Below are 16518 nucleotides of genomic sequence, written 5' to 3' on the forward strand. Positions count from 1 at the left end.
CACTCCGAAAGGTTTTTTATGAATTGCTGCCAACAGAAACTGATAGGCCAAGAGATGGTTTAGGTTTGCTGGGGGAATTGTTTTCTATGGAACCAGAGCCAGCATAAGCTATCACTCTGAACCTACTGGTAGCTCTCAATGCTGTGACCAACTTCAACCATGTCTACAAGGCAAACTAGAGCAAAAGGCCAGCACAATGTGAGATCTGTGAACTTTGATGAACAGCTAGAGACAAATGACCCAACTAATCCTCCCTGCTGAGAGCATGGACAACATTTAGTTTGGCAGCAGTTTTGCCAATGCAACTGCATCTGTCAGCTTGTTGTGGCACTCAGGCACTCACACCTGCAAACGGGTGCTACCTGTGTATGGATGGATGGAGTATTGGAATACTGAAAATCTGAAGCTGGGGTGAGAGCTGCAGTGGTGGCTTGGGGCCTAGGCTGTCTTACAGAGATGAACACATCTGGTTTCTGAAGCAGGAGGAGGTGGGAGTCAGGAGAGCACTATAAATTTTGACAGTGGCTGAAAGCAGCCCAGGGCATCATCCTGAACCCAGTGAAAGATTGTAACAGTGACCTTGTTCTTTATCAAGATCGAAGGATTAACCTCGAGCAGGACAACTGAGAGCTGTTCAGTGACAGCATTCACTAAAATCAGACTACACCTTCCTTCCTTCTTCCTTAACCATAGCAGGTAAGAAAGAACTGGTTTTGTCCTTCACAAAGAATCTCTTCCCTAAAGACCTCTTTCCAGAGACTTACTGAGAATGTTTTACTGCATTTTAACAGTATCTCCACTAGTCCTAATGTCTGGTTCCAGCAGAGAGAGAGGGAAGGGTCCTTGGAAGGACAGATGCTACTGCACATTTACAGTCACATGGACTTTAGTAAGATCTACTGTAGTGTGCAGAACTGAAAGGGATACAACTTATGATATTTTTGGTTCACTGACTGACCTGAATATTGGAAAATAAAAATAAATTTAATTCAAACTGAATTGAAACAAGTTTGTTTGGGTGGTTTTTTCTTTTTTTCTTTTTTTCTTTTTTTTTCTTTTCTTTTTTTTTTGGTGAAATGAGAAATAATAACCTAATTTTTGGATAATTGGACTGAATTTGACTCACTGTTAAAAATTGTAAGTTATCCTTCCTATAATGCAAGGTAGGTCTAAAAGACACAGCAAAACATTTAATTTGAAAAAATATGAAAAGGACCTGTTTCAGGATTTCCAAAAGAAATTCCTTCACTCTGGAGAACGTCAAAGTGAAACATCTGTCAGTCTCCTAAGTTCTTTCTCTCCTTCCACTGAAAAATAAGAGCTGATGGGAAGGTACAGTTCATGAAGAAAAGGAAATTCTCCCCCTTCTCCTCAGTATTTCTGAAAACCAGGCCATCATACTGTAGAGTGTTATTTGCAGATTTAGTGGGAAACATGCCTAAACCAGGAAAGAAAAAAAATTCCATGTGAATCAGCTTCCAAGTCAAACAGTTTCTGTAGGTCTGTGTTTGAAATCTTCCCCCTGGAAGCCTAACTTCAGGCATTAACTAATTCAGATTCTGGTCTTATTAAAACAGCATGAGAAGGAAAAACTAGCCAGACAACTCCCTAAGACTTTTGTAATGTAAAATAAATCTTGCACTGTAAACACCTGAGGGCTGATTCTTGTAAAACACATACACACAAAACAAAAACAAAAAAAAACCCAAAAAAACCCCCCAAACAAACAAACAAACAAACAAAAAAATTAAAAAAAAAATAAAAAGAAGAAGGGAGGGGGGTAGAAGCCAAAATTAGTACATAGTACTTTTTTTTCTAAAAAAAGGTGATTTTATTGAGTTTTAATATACAGCTTTAATATGTTAGGGTAATCATACAAGATCTCTCTTGTGTTCAATTTACACATTACAATAGAGATGTGAGCTAAAATCTTTTGGTTCAATGTACAAAAGGAATCCAATGTCGACTAGCAGCTTTGAACTTGGCAAGAAAGGTTCTAAAGACTTTAAGTGCAGTAACAATCATACAGAATACAAAATGCATATAAGGACTTTTCGCCAAGGTATATAAACATTTGAAAACATTTGGTGCCTGCTCCACAGGGCAGACAACTTGCAAATTAGAAAAAAGTCACTGACCAATGTTCCAGGAAAGGAGGAGCATTGTCCTGTGTAACAGTTCTTATAAAATGGACTAAGAATATCTGTATCATAGAATTTGTATGGATCAGAAAAAAAGATCTGAGAAGAAACAGTAGGCAAGAAAATGAACAATCAAAAAATGACATAGTAATATAAAATATTCCATCACTATTTAAATGCCAAATTAATCAAGCAATAGTAAAAAAAATTCCAAAACAAAACAAAACAAAAACCAAAAAACAAAGCTCTTCTGTTTAAAATAACAGCACTGTTTTTGATTATTTTCAAAGATTTTTTTAATTAACACACTATATACTTGTTTCTTTCATACAGAGCAATGTGTCCATTTGGTCTGTCACTTCAATGAAGCTGATGAACAACCAACCCATCATGGCTTACCTTTGACACATTTTAACCCTTTTCTCCCCTTTTGTTTGCTACTCTGGTGCCTTCTTTTCTCAAGTTAAATACTTTTCTTCCTTTGCTTTCTACAGTGCAGAGTATATGGGCTTAGGATATGGAGATTTTCCTCTACTCCAGTTCACTCTCTGGTTCTGAGTTCAGTGGTGTGCAGTAGTTGGGCTTGTCTGAAGGCACGTACCCAGGGAGACACAAACACTTGTATGATCCCTCCGTGTTAATGCATTTGGCATTCTTGCAGAGGGACATCCTGTTGTTCAGCTCGTTGCACTCATTCACATCTGCAAAAAGGAGACATCAAAAGACACATGCACTTAAGTCTGGTGTGTAGTTAATACTCCTTTAGTTCCAGCACTGCTAGAACTGGAACAATCTGCTCAAATGCCCTAAGAACTCTATTTTCAGTTCCAATTGGGTGGAGTTAGGCTGGGTCAAAAGCTCTAGAAGATGAATTGGGAAGGGGTGGAAGTTTTCCTAGCAAATCAATAGGGTATTAAAGGGCCTTAAACTGTTAGATTACCAAGTCCAAATTCAGCCTAGCTGCACAACAAAATTAAGTAACCACTTACAGGTGTTTATTTGATGACTGAAAAGTGACTTTAAAGAAAGAAGCTCAAAGTTCTCAGCATAACATCTGTACTTTACTGACTGAATACTTTAGGAGCTGCTGCTGTTGTCAAGTGGATAGTTGTGAAGGGCAGGCTACCTGCACTCAACATCACACAGCTTTGGCCTGACATACACAGCAGCTACATCTTTTCTTACTAAGGAGGCCGGCTTGCTGTAAAGTCCTGAAGATTACAAGGCACATAGGCAGCTTCTCGTCTTAGAGCTGGGAGATTCCAGCTGTGTATCACAAAGCATAATGGTAAACAAGGTTAGTGCACTCCTTAAATCGAAATAATCACACTATCTATACTAAGCTTCTGCATTGAGAGTTGGTTGTTTTGCTTCATCTGCTCATTGACATTTGCTGTTCCCATCTTTAGTTGTTTTTTATTAAAGATATAGATGTCTTGGTTAGTAAACGTGCAGATTTAGTAGTTTGAGAGTAAGAGAAATAGTTGAGTCTGTTGAAATCTGTGAAAATCAGGGGCCAAACTTCATTGACTAGTTATCTGCATATTTAGGCAATCACTCCGAATCCACTCTAAAAATCCAGTCCAAAACCCACTCTTCTGCTCTGGATCCATTTCCATCCTCTTAGCTTACTAAAGCCTTTGAAAAACATTTGGTCTGTACATTAAAGCCTTGATATAAGTTTAAGCTTCATTCCACAAATGTGTATCTGTTCACTTTTACTCTCTTAACTGAACACAGCTGTAATGACCAAGATGCACTGAGGAACCCCATGACATTTTTGTAACAGTAATTACTGGCCTTTGCAGTAAATAAAACAAAGCTTGGATCTTTGATACAATTCAGGTGTTTTGTTTGTTCAAGGCCTCCTAAGGTCAAGTGACTGAGTGAACTGACGGACTACCAGGAGACAACAGGTGATGTAACAGGTGATATGCTATCCTCACCAACACAAGTCATTTTGGCCATGTCCAGGTGATAACCATCAAAGCAGTCACAGGTGTAGCCTTCCTGGACTCTTACACATCGGCCATTTTCACATCCATTCAGAATACCACATTCCTCTGCTTGTAGCTCCTCAAAGCTGTTCAGGAAACCTGGGAGGAGAAAGAATTGCAGACAAGTAGGTTACAAAGCTATTCAATCAGTATACCCAAATACGTAGTGAGAGTCTGAAATTCTCTCAGAATTTTACTGGAATGTGACTTGACTTTGCAGAAAATAGGTCAGCTTTAGCAGAGCTGCACCATCTGGAGTTTTAAATGTACCAGAAAAGTGCTGTGATATGTTTCAAGATGGAAACTGAATAACTTAGTTAACTCTTAAGTTTTATTTGTGTTAAAAATCTGTGATTTTTTTTTTTTGGTAGAATGGAAAATCCCTAATTTAATTGTTTATTCTGTAAAGAGTAAGTGTTTTCTAAATAGTACCTTTCTTTTCAATTGTTATGCGTATCAGCCTTCAAGGAAACCAGTGGTCATGCAATTTGGGATAAAAGTGTCTTTAAAAAGGATTGTAGAAAAATAAGGTGTGTGTGTCTAGAGGGGTTAGAGATGCATTATAATTTATCCAGAAGAAAACATATTAAAAAAAAATCAATCCCAGCTGCCATAAGGAAAATAAGAAGAAATCAGAGACTGCTTTCCTGTTGTGGTTTTTTGTTAACAGCCCTTTGGCTTGTGCTTCAGTGACTGGTGCCAGTACAAATACCTATAATCTACCAATTCCTCCTTGTCATAATTCTAGATGGTGAGCAGTCAAAGCTCAAAGAGTTGAGCTTTTTTTTTCACCCCTTATACAAAGAGTTGTCTTTGTATTCAGTGGTTTGTATAATGCTTTTTGTGCTCCTTTCCTTAGAGCTTTTGTGACAGTTATGTTTTTATATATAAGGAAGGATTTATACTTACAAAATTATTTTACATTTGTACACGTTCAGAGATTGTCTCTAGGACTGAAATCCTCCTGTAAGTCCCAAGTTTTTTTTCACTAGCTTTCTGCTCACAGAGTAATGATGTAACAGGACTGCAGATGGCAGCCCATCACATCAGACAGACTTCTGTGGAAAAAGCTGAGAATGTTTGAGTCATAAGTTTAATAGCACAATGAATAAATAGAAGGGAAATTGGAGCTGGAGTGCAAAAGAGGAGGATATATCTCCCCATCTGTCCTGTAACAGGTAGTGGCTCTGCCAACAAGCCAGCAACTTACTGAAAAACTGTTTACTGATTCATACTGCAACAGCTGTGATGCATATATTTGCTAAGCTACCTAGGAATACAAATTTCTCCCTTCCTTATGTTTTTTTTTTCTCCTGTCTTTTCTTATTTACTCCACCCAGTCTTGGTCCTTGAGGCCCTCTTTTCTACTGACCTGCTTTTGCCTTCCCTACTCTACCCTTTCCATGTCTTCCTCCATTTAACTTCCATACTATCATTTCCACTCCCTCTCTCTTTGACTACAAATATTGTTCCTATCCCGGATTTTCTAGCAAGGTGGGCTTCTTAGTAAGGATCAAGCTGGTCAATAATATGCTGAGTAGATTCTGAAGACACTGAACACATAATGTGAAGTAAGTACTTGCTGACTATTGTCACATCTCAGGATGTCACATCTCACCTGTATACACAGGATGTATACAGGTGTACATTGAATGGGAGACATTGTAGTCTTTTTCATGAGCCTTGTAAATCACTTCTCAGTACAATAGCATTGAGATATTAAGCACTGTCATGATGTAGGTAACCCAGTTTCATTACTTGCTGGAGTCCTCTGGCAGAGCTTGCAGAGGGCTCAGAAGAGACCTTTAAAGTAAAGATATTTTCTAATTTAGAAAACAATGCCAAGAAAGGGAAAGGTGTCCCCCTGAATACATAGATATTTTTTAATAAAAAAGACATAATTTATTAGACATATAGATTATATGTAGGCATATATGCATGTGCATAAACATATGTACACACATATATACATCTTTTCTCTCCCTCTGTCATAAATACAGTATGTTGTAATTTTAACTAGCTGAAACTGAAATATATATCATTCACATCAAGTTGTACTTCACAAAATATACTCTAGTTCAGAATAATTTAATGAGACCTGCATTGTAATTCTGAGTTATGTATTTGCTTCTGTAGAAACTGACTGCACAATGACAAATATTACACTGAAGTACATGGCCCTGCCATGGGATGGGATGTATTGGTGTATTCCTCACGCAGCCTGCAGCAGGGCTGTGATCTTGAAGTCTCTGATGCCCTAAATAGGATATCTCATCTGATTCAGTGATAGGATGGGAGCAAGAGCCATGAGCTCTTAAGCCTCTGTCTCTAAGAGGTTGGAACTGGATGCTCTTTAAGGTTCCTTCTCACTGAAGCCACTCTATGAAGCAGCCTCAGCTGTGGATTCAAAAACTTTCCATAGTTTATCATATTTATTTACCACTAAATTATATAACTTGTTTATACCTTTTGAAATGCTTCTTTCCAGATTTAGCAGTAAGTTGACATTGCCTACCCAGTCATTGTTCTGGGTTTTTTGTTGTGTCATCAGTAGTTCTCAGCTGTGTGACATTTCAGTTACACATCAACACTCAGTAACCTGACTGGGGAAGAGCACAGTAGCAACTTGCAGGCCATATATGTGTAAAGCACAAAAGTTACCAGCTCCTTCTGGTACTTCCACTTTTCTTCTCTAAAACTGTGATAAAATATTCTGGACCTGTTCAGGGTGCCTGATTTCGAGAAAGATGCTAAATCTATAAGCATTTCTCTCCTGCAAATTTTAACAGTGAGGTGGGCCCAACCCAACATAGAGAGCCCTGATATCCCTCAAGTACAAGCGAGATACTGTGTACATTCCCTCACACCCTGCTTGGCAGCCCATAATATCCAGACTGAAGTCCATACATATGTGTATTCTCTGATCACACTGTGCTGTAAATTTTCTCTGTTGAGCAAGAATGACTTGCTTGCTCTCATTTCACCCATACAAGTTCAGCTGGGAAATCATGGAAAGATGAAGAGATTTTTTTTTCTTCTAAATTAAAAGCACTCTGGAGAAATCTATCCCATGCTCCGAAGGAAAATCAATTTGTGAGAAGGAAAATTGGCAAGCCTTTTGACCTTGAGCTGTAAAGCTGTTGGTAAACACAAATTTAGTACATTTGGCACAAACTGTTTCACTAGATTAAAAATTAATTGTACTCTGAGCCCAACTGGACTCTCATACAAACCTGGCTATTGAACTGGGACACCTGACTGAAAGCCAGTGTCATAGGAATAACTAAAGCCCAAATAGGCCAGACTACCCAGAAGCAAAGAGAAGAATGAAACTGGCTACAGGGAAAAAAAAAACTGAAGTAAAAATCTCATTTCAAGGCTTTTACATAACAGAGAATCTTGCTTACGGTCTTCAACAAAGTATGGATTGGTTTCTGGAGTGTAGTGCTCCTCGAAGTCCACTAAAGCATCCTGTCCATATGGCCGTCGAGATCCTGGAACAGGAATGTTGCACAGCTGGGCGTAATCCTCTGAGGGGGGAAAGAAAATAAGATATAAAAGTAAACACACTTGTAACACAGGCTGCATTACATTAGTCCCAGTGAGCTGTGGTTCGTATTTGCTGGAAATAAACTTATCTTCCTAGAAATGCCATAAATCTGCAGAAAAGAAAATTTCCAGAAAGCATTCTCTCTTCAAGAAGGATGCCATTACAATGTTAATCAGCCAAATATATACTATTAAGTCATAATAGGGATAACACCAGGGATAGATTTGAGTCAATAACTGTACAAAAAGTTATAGGTCAGGTTCTTCTGCTCAGCATGGGAAGCAAGATCCAAGGCATGCTGTGTATCCCGCTGTTAATGCACTTGTCTCCAGGGCTATCTCTGTTTATACTCCTCATTCTGTGGAACAAAGGCTATCCCAGACCATCATGGTTGCTAGCAGAAGCCTCCCCAAAGGAAGTAAACTGGGGCAGGTACAGCCAATATTGCTGGCACTATCAGCCAACCTGCAGAAATCAGAGTGAAAAATACTCCTAAAATAGCCCTCACTTACCTACAAACTGTATGTTCAACCCACAGGCTTAAAAGTGTGAATGCTGTTCAAAGTCTCCTTGTCTGTGAACCTCAAAGAGCATGGGGAAACACACCACACAGGAGAAACAGTTAGATCTCATTTTGTGCCTCTCTCTAAAAGCTAGACTACACAAGTCAAGACCAAAGCAACTCCTCATTTTAGGTGTCAGAGTCCATGTTTGAAAAGCTTATGCAGAATTTGACTCTCTCATAAGTCAAATAAAAATTGTGTCAGCTATGTTTCTATTACCCTTTACTAAAAGACATACAACACAATTTATTTGAAAGCAGAAATATTGTTAAAATACAGCAACCCAGGTGCTCCTTTACTGTTGCTACAGTCTATTTAGTATCTGGTTCTGTGAAGATTGCCTGGTGTTCTGAGAATCAGACAGAGAAAGGATGGGAAAGAAAAACCACCGAAAGAGAGGGAGGAAAAAAAGCCCTAAGCAGATACAAAATCCAAGAATTGCAGATGGTTGCAGAGCCAGAAACCTCATGCTGTGTAGAACTGTCCCAGACAGCAAATAGTTGGATAAGTCCAGACTGCCTCTAGACAGTACAGAGCACAGCCCTACTTGCTGTCCAGCACTGTAACTTTATTTTTACAGGTAGTATCTCCTCTGCCTGGAACAATTTTATTTTGTACTGAAAAAACCGAAGTGTTCAAGAAGTCTGTTTGAATTCTGTGGTCAACAAGTTGGCCCTTTGAGAGCACAAGACAGAGCAGTACAGGCAAAGCTTGTCTGTGCACACCCAGAGCTGCCACAGCTGCCAGTCCAAGTCTGCAGCACCAACTCCCCCGAGAACGTACAAATCATTGTAAATCCCACCACATTCTGCTGCAAGAGCAAAGTGGTTTCCTTTGAGGTATGTCCTCCAGAATATATTTACATACAGTAATAATATTCAAACACTACTTTTCTCTCCCAGAGAACGAAGTAGACTGCCCAAGAGCAACATCCCAAGGCACAGCAAAGAAAGCCAGCACGGCAAAATAAACAACATATAGCAAAAGTTACTTACATCCCTGACTGCACAGCTTCCCACTGAGATACTGTGATAATGAGCATAGGTTTAAGAGCTGTCATAGGAGCAGAAACACACCATTCTTTCTTCCCCACATCTAACCCCAGATTAACATCCATGCATGGGGACAGGAGTGACCCCTTCATTCATATGTACACACAGGAAAGCCATGCAGAACAGTAAAAGCACTTTATCACAGATGCCCACAAATGTTCTTGGCAAAGGAAATTCGTGTTCTACCACAAAATACTAATTCATCTGGCTTATGTGGAAGAAAGCACTACATAAAAACAGTCAGTGAAAGGCAAAGGGATAAAACAAGCAGCTCTTAGGGACTGCTGCTTCTTCCACATGAATGTGATCTGATGGGAAGGACTGAGCAGAACCTGGACACTGGCTTCCCAGATTACTGAGTGCTAATTTTGCCATTAGTGATACTGGTAGTATAATGTTTTAGTTCTAAAGGACGCAGTTGGAACTTTTGAAAATCCATAGAGCTGAAGCTCTCATATACGTGAGAGCTGTGTAGTTTAAGATTGTGCAAGGCTATTTTATATTGCATGTCTGCCAATGCAAAGTTGTTTAACATCTAAAGAAGAATTAAGGAAGAATGTTGACAATAGAAACTTGTTTCCTGCCCCACTGGTCCCTCAAAAATCAAGTTCTGAATGTCTGCATTTTTAGGGCTTATACATGTAATACTCTCTTAGTACTGTATGTTCTATTTAGCTGTCCAAGTAGTGTCGACTAAATCTCTTGCCTTTTACAATGTGTTGTTCCAGTCACTAGGTGCTTGGGCAATAAACCCAATGGGAGCAACAGCAACTCACCTAAGAAATCAAGAGTAGAAATTCAGGACCAATAACAATGATAAGTTATCTATTCCGGTAAGTTATCTATTCCACCTTTCTCAGCTTGTCTTTTTCTTCTTCTTTCTCTTTCTTTCTTTTTTTTCCCCAGGGAAGAAAAGGGTGGGCAGAGAGGAGAGTACAAAGACTGAAAGGTAAATGGAGGGGCCACATTCTGGAAAGGTCATGAGAACCGATGTTTTAAAATAAGGTAGACTTGAGACTTGGATCTCTGACAGAAATGAACCCATCAGAGTGCCCCTGTAGAGGATAGAACAAGTTACAGAAATGACACTTGCTCTTGTTTTAAACTTTTCCCCTTGCTATGCTATGTTCCTACAGTTCAAATTAAAAATGATATATTTTGGGTCACTGTGATGTGTGCTGGTCACAGTCTTCCAGGGGAGGGAACTAAATGAACAGAGTGCTGTAAGATTTGTGGGTGAAAGCATGACACAGAAGCCTGCAGGCAACGATTTAAATGGCAGAACAGCGTGACATTGCCCTAGGGAGATGACAAGAGACTGAGATCAAGAGGGTGGTAAGGGGGCAGAGACCAAGAGAGAACATGTAACTACCCCTGAACGACAGAAACATTTTAGTTGTCACAGAAATAAATACTCACTTTGAAAAGAATCTTTCAAGTAAAATTGAAAAAAAATTTCTATAATTCACAATGAATGAGGAAACCTTTTTCTATATGAGTTTATTTTTTCTGCTTACTCATCTCTTGGCTGTGATCAGGGACAATACAACTACAGTTCAAGAGGGAAAAAAACCCCTTTGTTTTTAATATAGTTTTGTCTACATTGGTCCATGTGCTTCTATGTTTTTCTCGTAACTTGCAAATGAAGCATAGAGACAGCTTGTTGTATAACTTAGAGTGGCTATTATAAAAGGAAGCTGATGTATGCTTTCAAAAATGTAAAGGGCATTTTTAAAGTCATATGTACTGCATATTAAACAAGTGTTAGGGGATTACATCTAGACACACATGTGTACTGGCAGAGATGTTAGCTGTAATTGGCGATGAAAGCTCGGCTGACAGAGACGACATGATATAAATTGGATGGACTAACTGGCTTTTAGGTGCTTGTAAGCAAAAATGCAGCTGTGCAAATGTGCATCTAATTTGCATATATAGTTGTAACTGAGCAAGCCCTAGTGAGCCTTACTTGTACCCAGATGCCTAAAATTCCTCATGTCAGAAACATCATTCCATAGTTCATGTATTTAAAGAAAAATATTATATAAAAAGCTTTTCCTGATACAACCATGAGATAACTACACCACAGCCAGTCCAGCTCCTGCCCATAAAGAAAGCTTTATTTCTCTTCCAGTTCCTCAGAAATGTCACCATCACACACACAAAAGAAGCCAAGACTAAGAAACAAAACCAGATCTTTCAAATTATTTAAGAATGCAATAGTTTCACCAAAGGTTCTGGACATCAGTCTGAACTGGTGAAGTTTATGCCATCGCAGGAGATTGCATCATATGTGAACCGAAGATAAAGGCATTTCTGCTCTATATTTTAGATGGTGCTTTCGACAATTTTGAGAACTTCATTGACATTGCCCATGGAGAGATGCTAAGGTTTGCAGTGAACAGCAATCATATCTGTTCTACAACTTAAGAAAAAGGTAAGGGTTATTTTTCTTAAAGGTTATTTTTCATTAGTTAACAAGGATGTTCATATCCGCTCATGGACATACTATAAATGAAATCCCTGAAAAAGATTCACAGTTACTGTAAAGCTCTTGCTAACTGAAATAATTGCCAAACTGATTTTCTCAAAACCTCTTGGTAGTGACCTTTTGCTCCTTTACTAATGCTGCTCGAGTTTCCTAAAATGACCTTCCCATTCTTTTTGCTCCTAGTAGATAGTTAGAAGTTGTAGTAAAAGTCAGGTTGTTTCTAACACAATTTTGCACATTGGCTTTCTGACTCCTTGCTGATTTCCATGTACACTTAGAATATGAGGTTCCATGAGAAAGAACCTTTAGCCAAAGCTCCTCTGCATGTCTCTCCTAACCTTCAGAAAAAGCACTGAAACTCTTCACAACAGAAATTAAATCGGCCAAAAATCTGCACAACTGAACACAAGATTTTCAATATTCAAGGCCAAATCACTGAAATATTTTAAGCCTAGATGATATAATCCATTTGACCAGAGTCCTTACCACAAAGGATAGAGGCACAGTGCCATCCTAAATGGAAAGATGAGCAATGACCTACAGAAATTAACCCAGTGCCTCCTTACTGATCTTTACCATCCCAAAAGAGGACAGATGAAAACTCACCCTTTACACACATTGGTTTTTCCTGTACTTCCAGATCTTCATGAGTGACACCAGCCAGAACTTAAAGGGAACACTGTGTTCTCATAATATGGAAGCTCAGCCCAGAACTAGCTCATAATGTTTACAAAGGATACACAGAGTTCCTTTGCAACAAAAATTTAATCCAAACAATCTGTTCTGCCAGAAATGGGCAGAATTCAACTCCATGTAGGCATCTCTGAGGGTCTGCATCTGAATTAGTTGTTCATTGTCCATTTTAATCCATGGAAAGACATAACCACTTTTAGGACAGAATCTCATTGTAAAGCACAGGTCTAGAACAGGTCAGGGGAATATATTGCTCAGGGTACTGATTTATCTTTCCCGATGGAAAGAAAAACTGGCAGGACCAGCACTGATGTCAGTTTCTATATAAAAAAACACAATATGAAATTGTCCAACAAAAATCCTACATTATACAACACCTCATGTGATTAATTTCACCCACTACTCTCAGAGTTCTCCTAGCATGGGCTTTGCAAATGCTAAGGTGGAGATAAGGAGAAACTTCAAATACAATATAAACAGCAGGTCTCTATGTGACTTCTAATCCCACCGAAGAGCTGAAACGTCTACTGACTGGAGAGCTACCGTTGTCTTTTCTGCAGATCTTCTAAACCTAAAGTATTTTAGTTGGTGGATGGGGTCCGCCGCTTGGGACCCAGAGAGCCACAGCCACCCCAAAGGATGTCTCGCTAGAAACAGCTCCTTGGGGGGTCAGGGCGCTCCTCAGCTGGACAGAGGGGCTTCTCAGCATCGGGCAGAGCAGTGATTTTTCAGCTCAGTGATTTCAGCTCTCAGTGATTTCAGCTCAGTGCTCTCAGCTTATGCCCTTGTGAGTTGCCCCTCTTTTAGCTGGCCATGATGAGAGAGAGAGAGGTCTCGTATGGAATTTCCGCAGGTGGTACTTTATTGAGAGGGTACCAGTGAAAGGGATCCAGGGACGAGGAACCTCTGCCGACCAGAGGAAACTCAGGGGTTTTTATGGGACACCAAGGTAGAAGGAAAAGGGTACAGACCCAATCAATTGTAACAAATCTACATAAAATTCCGAAAGGGCTTATGGGTCTCCGAACAAGTCGCCGTAGCTAAAAGGTTTGTCTTTGTCTTAGGAGCTCCGAGTAAAGTTGCGAAATTCTTCCTTAACTCCCTCCAAAGCAAAGCAGCTGAGGCTCCACCCACCCCCACACTAAAGTGCTTCCATAAAACCCCACAAAGTAACAGAATTTAAAACTTAAAGGGTAGAAAAAGTATTTTTAAGCATGCACAAATAAGCAGGCTGATAAACTGAATGCTGGTGGCTTTCAGTTTGTGAACTGAAAATGTGTTCATGACATTATCTTAGTACTCACACCAACAAAAAAGTCTAGGTGCAGATGTAATAATGTACCCCCACTCTTACTAGTCATTAAAACATCTGCTAAAGCTGCTTAGGCCCAGATTTGCCTCACCCTGTTTTCTATACAAAAGCTTCCCCAGGCAGCCAGCTGCAGAAGAGAAAGTATCCTCCTTAGCTGACGGACATCTCTTTGGTTCAGGGGCTCCTAACATCACCGTACCAGCATCTTAAAGTGTTACTGAAGCAAAGGTGCTACTGCACTGCAATAGCCTCAAAACTATAATTTTGAAAATACAAAAATAGGCTGTCTCCGTAAATTAAATGCTGACCCCAGCACACCACATTACTCAACATTTTCTAGCTATTAGTTCTATCTCCTCTCTTCAAATTTCCTGTAACCATACACCTTGCCCAAAGTCCATTCCAGTCCCCTAAGGGTCTCTCAAAAGAGCTTCTGGAGTCTCAGATTGTTTATAGTTCAGGTCCTACAAGTTCAAGTTAACTTGAGGTATATATGACTTTATTTTAGATTTCAGATTTTTTTCAGTCTGGGCCAGTTGCTCTCTTTTCTGGCGTGGAGGCTCTGACCCAGCTGCTAAACCTACTGGTGCCTGCCCTGCTACCAGTTAGTAGACCTGGACTCTGGATGGAGAGAGTTGGGCTGTTAGGCACTAACAGTGAACTGACCAAGGAAGCAGAACTTCCAAAGGCAAGTCAATCCAATGTGCATTTTTGGGGGGGGGGGTGGGGGGGGCGGGTACAATGAAGAAAGGATGTTTTGGTGTTGTTTTCTAAACCAAAAAGTACCAAATTTTCTAGTTTTCCTCTAACAGTCAATTTCTACAGATTGCAAATAACAAATCTCAAGTGCCATAGAAGTTTTTTAAGAAAAATTACTGAACTGTTATTACTGTTCTTTGGGCAAATACAGACTAATGACACCATGAGCTCAGAGAGAATACACGCCAGTAGTTGACATTTTGGTATTGGATGAAATCCGTGAAAAGTCTTTATCTGCAATATGATGATATCATAAGACAATAATGTAATTGAAAACAATGTCTTTACATCCCTTGTTTGCACGAGTCAGATGTACACAACCACAGCACTATAGCTCATGTTTACAGTATTTTGACCAGGACTTTGAACTAATATTTTGAGCTTGTTCCTCAATGTTATCATCAAAATACTTACCAGTCTTATTGCTGTTGAGATGTTGCTGTCGATATTTGTTGCAATCTCAAAAAATGGAACTTATTTTTATCTCATTCTCTGAATGTCTGGAGTCCTTTCAGTGGGGTTTGTTTAATTAAGCACTGATTAGTAGTTTTTAAAAACAGTAGCAACCATGTAAGTTCTGCTTTCAGGCTGATTTAAGATAGTATTTATTTTTGCTTAGTATGGATAAATTCTTAAAAAAGCACTCTATCTTCCCACTGTTTTTATGCTGGATCCTAGTTGAACAGGATATTTAAATCTTGTCATGAAAGATGAAAGCACTTTAGAGACAAGTTGGGTTACGAAAACTAGAGGTTATTTTTTAAAAAGCATTAATATATTTAGAAGCGACGTGCAAAAGTATCACTTATGGTGGTAGGCCTGAATTTCCTTCTTTCTAATGGAAGTGACCAGATCTTCAAATACAATCGGACTATAAACAAGGTAAAAGGAAACCACAGATCTGTACTATGATTCAACCCATTTCATGGTGAAAGTCTTCTGGTGATAATGCTTTTCACATCGCCAGGTCTCCTTTAACATGGGTTACAAATCTTTAGAAAGCCCCTAACTGGAGAAACAAGCAAACACCTTCAGTAGTAAACCCAGCCAACACAATACCTAAGTATTTAAAAATGGAGAAATTCCAGGTTCCCCAGCCAGGACTTGAACCTGTGACCTGATGGCCTGGAGGTGTGAAAGCACTCTCTTGAGCCAATGATATCACTTTAAGTGCTACAGACTGAAGACATGTCAAATGAATAATTTATTCAGTTCAGTCAGCTTTAAATTTTTCTTGGTAAATGTTCCTGAACACAGGGAAAGACTTCCAGGTTTCTGTGTGGTTGAGTGCACGTGTGTGAGGACAAATGAGCACATACCATCTTCACTACGAAAGGAGAGCCTGTATGTTTGTTCTGACATAATAAACATTCAATATGCTTTTATTTTTAACTATGTTCCAATTGATAAGAATAATTTAAAGTATCTGGGATCAAAGTATGCCTCATAGTTTCAGTTAAAGCAGATACTTCTCAATGCAAATGAAAAATCGCATCAAAGTTATCTTGTGTCTGGATTGAGAAAGATTTTAATATCCAACATAATGCTCTTCAGCTTTGACTAAGGATCATCCAACAGATGTTTAGGATGTTATCAACTGGGAACCTCCATGTAATTTTAAAAATTAATTTCTCAATTTTCTTCACAGAGCTAGTGGGGATTTGCACTCCACTGTTTGCACAGGATTGAGGCTCCAGAATCCTAATGATCAAAATGCATCTAATATTTTCAGACTGAAATAGTTCCAATTTTTTCCCCTCACATCAGCACTTTTGTTTAAATTAAAAGCTTCTGGGAATTCTCCATGACTGTGCTCTAGAGAAGAGTCTTAGAACTTGCACCCTTTGTTCCGCAGCTATGCTTGGAAATTTTCATCTTCCCTTGTGAGGCAGGTTCTCTTGGCCTGACCATGTTGGTGGTACTTCTCTCTTTCTTTGCAGATTTATCCTGCTTTAAATGT

General features: G+C 39.2%; 1 protein-coding gene across 6 annotated transcripts in view; it reads right to left on the minus strand.

Moving 5' to 3' along the window:
• Positions 1–1807: 1807 nt before the first annotated feature.
• Positions 1808–16518, minus strand: part of LTBP1 (latent transforming growth factor beta binding protein 1) — a 184927-nt gene continuing 170216 nt past the window's right edge. For all 6 annotated transcript variants that reach the window (XM_066315902.1, XM_066315900.1, XM_066315901.1 and 3 more), the window contains 3 exons: positions 7546–7668; positions 4088–4237; positions 1808–2842 (listed from right to left, as the gene is read on the minus strand). In XM_066315902.1, the coding sequence (XP_066171999.1) occupies positions 2673–2842; positions 4088–4237; positions 7546–7668 (443 nt within the window). In that variant the 3' untranslated portion in view covers positions 1808–2672. The remainder of the gene's footprint in view (positions 2843–4087; positions 4238–7545; positions 7669–16518) is intronic.

The sequence above is a fragment of the Sylvia atricapilla genome, chromosome 3, assembly GCF_009819655.1.
Source record: "Sylvia atricapilla isolate bSylAtr1 chromosome 3, bSylAtr1.pri, whole genome shotgun sequence".
Classification (NCBI taxonomy): Eukaryota; Metazoa; Chordata; class Aves; order Passeriformes; family Sylviidae; genus Sylvia; species Sylvia atricapilla.